This window comes from Coptis chinensis, chromosome 1 (assembly GCF_015680905.1).
Source record: "Coptis chinensis isolate HL-2020 chromosome 1, ASM1568090v1, whole genome shotgun sequence".
NCBI lineage: Eukaryota > Viridiplantae > Streptophyta > Magnoliopsida > Ranunculales > Ranunculaceae > Coptis > Coptis chinensis.
Genome location: NC_141456.1, coordinates 14,779,556 through 14,789,209, shown reverse-complemented (window position 1 = coordinate 14,789,209; position 9,654 = coordinate 14,779,556). Strand labels below are relative to the sequence as shown.

Sequence of the window (9,654 nt, the reverse complement as noted above, 5' to 3'; positions counted from 1 at the left end):
GATCTTGCCATCACAATTTCCAAAAGTAGTGTTTCACACTTCAATGCATGCACACTATAGTAGTGAACATGGCCACAGCCACATTTCACTCCATCAAAAGCCATCAAAGCTATATAACTCCTTCCGGAGACAGCATACGAATGGAGAAGTTTGAGTCGAAGTGACCAAAGAGTTGCACAATTTAAGACTTGTCAATTTCAATAACGAAAAAGGTTCGCCTATGAAAGGATCTCATTGCAGCACAAATCATGTCAACTTAAACTATAGCAGTAACTATGATGACCTCTTGATATGGAAGCCACATAGAGGTATTTTAGAATACCTCATTTGTTTTGGGTTGTTTTTGCTTATTTTTGGTGGTTTTAGTGTTTTAGCACGATTTGATCCCATAACCAAACTAGCCAATAGTTTACCACACTACCAGCAGATCATTGGGGTGGTGACAGAAGATCCGAAGTTTTAATATTATTAAAAAGAAATACCCATGGTCCTTACGAAGCCCATTTATCTAATCTCCACACAAGGCTAAACAAGTTGTTTTCTATTATCGCGTTTGGAGGATAAGAATAAGATGGGGAAGGATGGAAGTCAAAAGAGGCAGGAGGAGGTGGCAAGGGGGCGGGGAAACAAGCGGGTGTACCTGCTGAGGAGACTTCCTGGTAAAGGGAAAAGGTAAAGGTGGTGGCAAGCTGCCAGATGGCCCTTGCACCTGCACATATGTCAAAAGGTCATTTTCTGTTTTGTATTTCGTTTTATTATATTATTTATAATCAGTAGTAAACTATACTGTCCTACGATGCTAATAATAATTTTTTACAGGCATATCTTATGCAGAGAAACAAGAAAGATCAATGAAGCATACAAGAAGCTACAGGATGGTTGGCTAAACAACGGAGACAAGGTTCCTCCTGCTGAATTTGCAAAGGTGAAATTAATGTAAACCCTAAGATAATTCATTTCAATTCTACTAAAATGTCTAAAAATAGCAATCCTTTAGGTGATTCGGATTTCCAGATGATGAGTTTTATCTGGTTGAATTGTGTAAACAATCAGAAACGAGTGGGCAAATTGTTTAAATAAACACTGGGCTTTTACTTTGTTTTGTATTTTCAGCTAGCACAGAATATTCAGAATGTCCCTCAGGAAAGAAGGGTGGGGGATCTTGGATGGTTTCCCTCGGAAAGATGGCAGGTCCTTTTCAAGATGTTGCTTTCAGCACTATTATTGAGCTACCAGTGCACCATTCAAATCAACGTACGCATTCATTGTAGATGAAGCCTGGTCTTTTGTAAATTTAGAGTTAAAGAGTCATTGTTAGACCTGTTCTGTCATTCGATACCACCATTTTCCAGTAGCAATGAATCCTAAAAGAAGGTCATCCCATGCACTCAGATGGAGTTTATCTTAAAAAATGGACTTTCAAATGAAAAACTGGTTCTATCAATCTTATTCTACCTCTAGCTAGAAATAGAAACAACAGCGTGGATTGATGTATAATGCTACTGAAAATTGTTTCAGGAGCCAATTATTCATAGTGTCCACAAGACTGCTAATATACAATAGCCAATAAATGTGATGTAAAGGAATTCCAGAATAGGTTTTGGTAGATGCATCTTTCACTGCATAGTTTGGCGAATGCATTTAAATTTTTAGCTCAACCTGCTAATGCCTTTTGGTAATGATGTGAATTTATGTAGGCATGGGTACCATATAATATTGTCTGAAGGAGGAAGAACTGAAAGGACCAGCAATATGGATTACGCGCATAAGTAACGTGGAAATTAAAGAAGGGTGGTGCTAGTGTGCTACAGAGACGAAATTTAGTTTTATTTTAAACCTTTTATCTCTGTCCTCCTACAAGTGAACATGATATGGGTTCATAGTGAGTAGTGACATAAGGATTTTCCTTATAAGGAATTTCTTTTAGTTATATGGTCTGGAGGTCTTTCTGTGATGTCTTATCCAAGTTAAGTAATTGTGAAAGAAATCTCAAGTTGCTAAAATACACTAGTGAATAACCGAAAGCATGTATTAACGCCCAGTAGAGATCTTCGTAAAGAAAGTATCTTTAGGGCCCATTTAAGCAACTTCTTTGTTTTCTGGTTGAAGTTACAGAGTTTGCATGCAGTCCTTAACTGCATGTTCGGTTGAATGCAAAAGATTTGCGAATCTATTCCGAAAATAGTCCTAGTTGGTAGAACTTGGGTCTATCTCCCTCTTAATATGCAACACGTTCAGAAACATACACTGGGCGGAAGTCGGAACAATCCTGTTGTGCACTTATGCCTTGAATTTTCCATTCTACAAGGTCAGAGCTCAAGAGTCGAGACTTGATTTTACTTGAGGTCATCATATTATTCTTTTAAATGGAATTCGGTTATATTTGATGAAAATTCGGATTTACCAGTTTTGAGATCTACATTTCTTAAGAAATTAAAAATCAGAAGCGTGCCAAAGTGTTGGATTGCATTTTCTCATTAAATTTTAGAAACATCTGAGCAAATGGAATGGAGCTTCCACCAATTTATAGAGTATGTACAACAAAATCTTTTAAATATCTATTTTCTACTACAGCTAACTAATAATCAAAGAAAAATGACAAAAAATGATTATAAAAATCACGTCTACAACTCGTCACGATCCACCAGTTTAAGACCCCAGCTCATATCTTCACAATGCCTTACATGAGGAACAATTGCACCAGTGTCGATCCCAGTTTTTGCCTTACAATCATAAAACGGAGGTGCATGGAAACAAGGCTCCATTGACATAGCACGGCTGCAAGGAGGATCTGGGGCAGTACTGTTCTCGGGTTTGTACAGAATCCATGGTTTCAACCCTCCAAGACCCTGAGCCACATAGCCAAAAGGTTGACCATGAGCTTGTGGATCAAACTATCAGTCAAGCTCAGGAGATACATTTCTGCCCATGCTTTCCTGTTGTGCGTCTTCTTCTCAGTTTGCTGGTACTCTTTCATTACTTGGTTGGTACACCCCAATTTCACCAGTCACAGTGGGGTTTTCCTAATACATGTTCCTAACCATCTCAAAGTAACCTGAGCTTTGAGGGATGTCATCAAAACAGCTTTAGACTTACGATTTCCAGAGGGAGTGACAATTGGTTCTTGAACGCTAACTTCTGGCAGAAGATTCTCCTTCAGAAAGCAGGCAACAATCTGATCAAACACATATTGAAATGGGCCAGGACGAGTGTCAAATACTCTGATCTGGATTCCTAACTCTCAGATCTGCATTGGCCAAGTAAACTTCATAGTATTCTGGTAATCAAACCCTACACTGCATTTGAAGGGTGGAAAAGATATCTACTCCAAGTGGTGGAAAACCGTTTCTCTTGAAGGAAAGAGCTTACTAAGTTCTTGGTCAAAAGATGATCAAGAAGAGCGATGGAATGAAATAGGTATCTGTTTTCATGATCAACCAAGGAATTTTTCTGAAAAGAGATTGATCTTGATCACAGAAGAACAGCTTATCATGATCGCCATAATCATGGGCAAGATGAAGATATAAATAAGGTGGTAGCTAGTCCATCGAATTGTTTATGTGATTTTTTTTCAGCATGTTCCCATAACACTGAGGAGATTTTTGATCAAAGTTATTGAATTGGTTAAGAGGAAAGTCTAGGGTAGCAACCAGATTTCTCCGAAATGGTTCACAGAATAGATCATCTATGTCTTTTCCACGGTCAACAAGTAAGACTCGGTCTGTTAGGAGAGCATAGAGAAATGCTGAAGCCAGAGTTAGTATCCTGTTGCCTAAGCCACTATATGATATCCACACAACGTAATTACAATCTGTTGATGTAATGTGGTGCCCTGACTTGAGCTTCTTAACAGTTTTGTTGTAGGATTCAGTGTAAGGACCACACCGTCTATGGAGATCTTCATACTTTCGCAACATGGTTTTAAGATGAGAGGAAGGTTTGTGAGGTGAAGCTCTGCGATACAAGACAGACTGATATCTGCTTAAACAAGACCGTTCCTCAAATCCGTAGTGAGAAGGCCATCACAGTTTATCCTTATGCTCGTCAACAGGTTTAGATGTAGCATCTTCTGAACCTAAGCGAAACAAAATAGGCAACTTAACACACTTTATATATACCACATAAGACGAGATTAGCATCAAATGAGAAAAACTTGGCGGAAAATTTCATCAGGTGACAGGTGAGGTGTGTGTGTGCAATTGCAATTACTGAGTGACATACTGCTATCATTAGGGTTCAGTGAACCGGCTTACTACATCGGACTTGAGAGATCTGCATACTAGTAAATAAATTTGAAAACATGACTTGAAATATACATTCCTAACATGAAGTAATAAACAAAACAGTAAACTAAAATGACACAAATAAAAGTACCTTTAGCATGAATAACTCTAGCATCGTTGTACTGATCCAATGATGAGCCTTTATAAATAACTGAGATAGTAACAAAAACAGGCAAAATCATTAAACAAGCAACTAATATTCCCATTGTTTTCATTGTGTTTAGTCCAGTTTTCCTCTCTACTAGTCTAGACACACTCTCATTTTCTGGATCTGTTTGCTGCTTTGAACTATTCCTTATTCTCTTCATATCCATTTTTAATTCTTCATTTGGGTGTTAACCATTTTTGGAAAGATGGAGAATCAAGTTTTGAGGCTGGAGCTGTAAATGATTGAATGTGTCAGAAGTGGAATTTCAAATGTCGGAATATTGAGCTTAAATTTTCAAAGTATCATAATATATCGGGAATTGTTTTTTTAACCGTGCCAAAACTGTTCAGGGTTGATCTCGTTTCTCACTCTTGTCTCAATTGATTCTCAATCTCGTTGCAAAAGATGGCATTTAGACTGAAAAAATTAGTGAACGGCTTGTGCATGTCTGGAAGATGGAATCATGTGGCTACTGCTGTTCCTGCACCATTGGGTACTTCAATGATGAGTCATGGGAATATATTTGCATTGCCTGAGAATGATAAAGAATTTGAGTTTGGTAGTAATATTGGGTCTATGGAACTCATGGCTGTTCCTAAAAGAAAGGTTATCTTGTTTTTGAGTAAAAAAAGTTGCTTCCTTTGCATAATTATTCATCTTTTACTGCTTTATGTTTGATCAATAATATGTGCCAAGTGTTATAGATACACATTGTTTGGTATGAAAGCTATAGTTACCTTGTTAAAGGCATGAAGAGTTTTCATTTCAGTCTCTTGGAATGACTAAGAAAATTTGTCCAACTTGCAGGTCTCTAAACACAAGAGAGGCATAAGAAATGGACCGAGGGCATTGAAACCTATTCCACTTATAATGCGATGCAGGTAAGATATTTGTCAAAGTTACATACCTTTAACAGGGATATGATTTTCGATTCATGGTTTACAAATAAAAGAGCTATTGTCTCTTGAAAACTTTTGTGATTAACAAGATGAAACAAACTAAACACACAAATTGTACTTGGTATTGGGAGGTATTGAGAGGTTCAACTTCTTCCCACAAATGAGTTTTTCTTATGTATCTAGGTGTTTGTTTTGACAAATTTAATTTAAAGTGACAAAGATACAGTCACGAGAGCATAAAGTCGTTTCCTATATCTTAGTTTTTGACTTTGTGTTAGATCACAAGGAACACAAATCCTAATTTTTGCACTTGATCTGTAAGTAATTTGGTGAGAGATTTTGTAGGCTGGCCTTCTAGATAACGGGAGCGCAATTCTTAATATTTGCACATGAGCGTAGAGCAGTTTACATCGTAGTCTTGCGCATCTGATGCTAATATGCTTTTATAGCCCCTAACCCTCCCACTCCACAAACAATAGAGGTAATTTGCCTTGGAGAGACCATGCCCTGCTTGCTGAATTGGAACGAGTGAAATAAAGTTGTTCATCAGGAAGACTTTAATATGAAGACATCTAGAGGTTGTTGATGAGATGGAATGAGCACGGATGAAGCAAGGTTTTTCAGGACGCCCATCATCTGGCATGAATAACAGGATTAGCACATAGAAAAGTAGAACTTTTGATATTAGAACAAACATTTGGTGTTATACTCAAGTAAAGACCAATATCTCTTAATCCGATCCATGTAACCATTAAGCATGAGCATGATTTGTGCAAGACTATTGTTAGCCCCCACGCCCTGTAATTTTTTGATGTCTTCCATATTGTAAACCAACTATTTTCCTATATAAAAAGTGTGAGAGAAGGCTGAAATTAATTAAGCCCTATTCTCTTTTCCCTCTCTTCTCTCCAAACTTTCTTATTCATTAGCAATAATATGATTTTACCACTATAAATATACGATGTGTGAAACCACTTTATGCTAACCCCCAAAAAAATCTTTTACCATGTTACTTTACAGATCAAGTGCATAAGTTATGAATACTTCTATTCCTTGTATTGTAGCACAATGTGAACCGACTTTACAATTTCTTGTCTGCATCTTTGTTACTTTTACATTAAAATCTGTGAAGACAAACACCTATGATGTAAACACACATTTACATGGAGGCCTGGAGTGTTTACCTATCAATACCAAGTAGGACTTTTGCTTTTTTATTCCATCTTGTTGAATAATCTTTTCAAACTCTTCCATGGCATCTGAGCTTTGATCAATTAATTTGATCAGCCGATTCTTCATTTCTATACTCCAACTGCCAATTGCAAGGTTTCACCTCTTGTGTTCTCTGAGATTCTTTCCTATATCTATTGAGTTACAACATTGAAATGTTTTCTGGTGAACCATGTAAGAGCTGCCAAATAGTTTTCTTCTTCTTTCCAGTACGAGTTATTATGTTTTATACATACTAGGAAAATATGGATAAAGTTGGACTTTTTTTTGTCATCTTTACTTGTGATACTGAAGCCAAAAATCCATCAAATTGGTCTAACATTTCCAGAAGCTTGGAGGAGCTTGCAACATGTTGAAAAGGTTTTCTATGCTATGTTGATCAATTATAAGCTAAGGGAAGGCCGTCTTGCATCATAATTTGTAAAATCTTATGTTCTTTTACTTGGGTGATATTTTTCTGTGCTGTACATGATGCTTTTAAATGTTCTAAATCCCTTCCTCTTGTATGAGCCTGGTTGCTGCGTGGTGACATTGGGTAGATTTAGGGAAATGTTTTAAAGTGTGTCTCTCTGCTTGTGCTATATACTTGCTAAATGAGAACTTCCAAAATTCTATAGACCCACCTCCTCAGTGACGTTAGTGGTGCTTGTCATTAGTTTGTTGGTGTTACACTGCAACATCAAAAGTCATGTTAATGGATTCTCTTAGGTTTGTCTGACAGCATAAGTGAAACTCATTTGCAATCTGTACTAACCCTTTCCATTGGTGTGGATCTAGCCCAATCCGTTAGATCAAGTATTCAGTTGTATATGTGTTGTTGAAGGGATCCTGTGTTTGCTTACTTTACCTTGCTTGTTGCAGGAGTTGCGGACGAGTTAAGCTGCCACATTTCTACTGCTGCAGTGGGGACAGGGGAATAACAGGTGAATGCGCAGAAGAGTTAAGCTGCTACATTGCTGCAGTGGGGACAGAGGAATAACAGGTGAACACCAATGATGCCATCATCAACTGGTGAAAATATCAACTTCTGTAAGACATACTACTAATTTGGGCGAAGATTTTAAGTTCAAGAGATCCTATCATCAATAACTGTGTTTGTTCTATCAAAGTTTTAGCTTATACTTGATGTCAATATTGAGCTTTGATTAAAAAAGGCTGTCAAGTATGGTATGTCGCCAGTAGCGAAGGGATGAGTAAGCTTTATTCATTTGTTCTCTGTTACGGTAAATGCAGCTGACGAAGACCATATTTGCGTCAATATCTCATCTTTTCCCTCATAGTTTGATCTTGTAGTCCATCATTGCAAGAACAAACATGTTTGGTTTATGATAGGCTTTGAATGTCTTTTGGATCATTATGGCTCACATATAATCATGTCTTCATATCATTCTTGTGTGTTTTTCAAAATGTTTCTAAGACCCAAAGCTAGGTTTTGACGTCCAAGATTTTTGGCTGCATTCTGCTTAAATTTTTCGCAAGTTTCAATGTGTTAAGAGGTTTAGTTACTGGGAGATTGGGCATCCTGTAAAATCCCATATTGTTGGGCCTTGGGCTTAAGGGGTTTGTGGGCTGAAAATAGAAGACAGGAGAGAAGTCTCGGGGGGCTCCCTCTCGGAGGTTCGCTATGTCTTTCTCTCTCTCTCTCTCCCCTGCGGGTTTTCTCTCATTTTAACCCAAAATCAAAGAGAGCTAGGGATTTCTATGACATGAAATTGAAGAACTCAAAGTCGGTGATTAAAGAAAAAGGTTGGGTGCTTGCTTGTAAGTGTTGCTTTGGCTTAAGACAAGTAAATTTCTACTTTCAATTTTCTTAAGAATTGGTGGAGTTTGAAATTGGTTTGAGTAGAAATAATATATATGCGTGTGCTGTGATTTGTGTCAGGATACATCCCTTGCACTTGAATTTCGTTTGTAACATGTACATATATTATAAGAAGATTTATATTGTTCTTTGTTTCGACTATTTGGTATGTTGCTGCCGCGGAAATTCCTTGTAAACGAAAGCAAGGTGGTGAAGTGAGCACATGGTCTGTATGTTCTTCATTTTGAATTGGTGGAAAATTAGTTTTACATGTACCACCCGATAATATGCTACATGAGAGAGATGTTCATGTCAGCCATTAACTTGTGCGGAGCTTTATTCTTAACTTTGCATGGTGTGATATCTATACTGTTTAGTTGCGTGTATGTGTATTGTCACCACAATTAATTGAGTGGAGTTAGGCCTTCATGTAGAAACCATGTCGCTCAAGTGGAATGTATTTGTTGAACCCACTTTGACGAGAGTGGCACTATCGACAATGTTGAACCCATGCCTTGCTAGTGCGGTAAGGGTACCAAAGTAGAACCCACTGTCAAGAATGGAAGTCGATGCCATCGAGCGTATGGCGAAGAGCTCTTATCCCAATTTGTGAACGTGGAAAGCTAGTAATATTGAACTGTTGAGTTCTAGCATTGAACCGTCGAGCTTCAATGGAAGAACTACGTATGGTTTGATCCCTTGAAAGGTACGTAGGCAACCACTTGGCACAACCACTTTATGATCAGAAGTATTGGTTGTCTTTGTAGATATTTGATCATTGTTTGATTTCGTGATAACGTTGGTTAATATATATACATAATTGAGGAGACGTAGTACTCTCATTTGTGGATGGTCATTTGGATGTGGATAAAGTCATCATAGTGAACCTTGGTGGCTCGAATGATGTTATGTTGAACCCACTTTGATGAAAGTGGTGTGACCACGTTGAACTCATGGTGTTAGAATGATAATTGATGCATGTGACCATGTGGAACCCATGATGTTAGCATGCATGGCAGTCAATGCTTGTGAATAAGTTGAACCCATTTAGCACATGAAGGTCAAACTCATCGAGTATATGGCGAAGAACTTATCATGACTTTCTGAGTATCTCGATCTTTAGAGACATTAGTCCTTTACGAGGAATTATTTTTATTGTGATGATCAGTTCCGTTGCTTATCTTGATAAGCAAGTACGCAATAAATTACTTTTATTTACTAATGACATCATGAGTAATGCATAAATTTGTTATACCTGTGTTGTGTGTTAAATTCCTCTTTTCTATCATTGTC

The 9,654-nt window shown here is 37.6% G+C and overlaps 1 protein-coding gene and 2 pseudogenes across 1 annotated transcript; 2 read left to right on the top strand and 1 right to left on the bottom strand.

Moving 5' to 3' along the window:
- The first annotated feature begins 220 nt into the window (after positions 1–220).
- On the top strand, positions 221–1,773 carry LOC147522395 (uncharacterized; annotated as a pseudogene).
- A 676-nt stretch (positions 1,774–2,449) lies between these two features.
- LOC147522394 (galactoside 2-alpha-L-fucosyltransferase-like) lies at positions 2,450–4,001 on the bottom strand (annotated as a pseudogene).
- A 376-nt stretch (positions 4,002–4,377) lies between these two features.
- LOC147522393 (uncharacterized) lies at positions 4,378–8,707 on the top strand. The gene is made up of 3 exons (XM_086593213.1): positions 4,378–5,037; positions 5,239–5,312; positions 7,422–8,707. Exons 1-3 carry the CDS (start codon positions 4,837–4,839, stop codon positions 7,537–7,539), a joined length of 393 nt encoding a protein of 130 aa, XP_086449339.1. The 5' UTR covers positions 4,378–4,836; the 3' UTR covers positions 7,540–8,707.
- Positions 8,708–9,654: the final 947 nt, after the last annotated feature.

Excerpts from the sequence above, each read along its gene's own strand:
- LOC147522393 (XM_086593213.1), top strand. The coding sequence starts at position 4,837 with ATGGCATTTAGACTGAAAAAATTAGTGAACGGCTTGTGCATGTCTGGA. Across the intron at positions 5,038-5,238 it reads TGGCTGTTCCTAAAAGAAAG|GTCTCTAAACACAAGAGAGG; the intron begins GTTATCTTGTTT and ends TCCAACTTGCAG. Across the intron at positions 5,313-7,421 it reads CCACTTATAATGCGATGCAG|GAGTTGCGGACGAGTTAAGC; the intron begins GTAAGATATTTG and ends TGCTTGTTGCAG.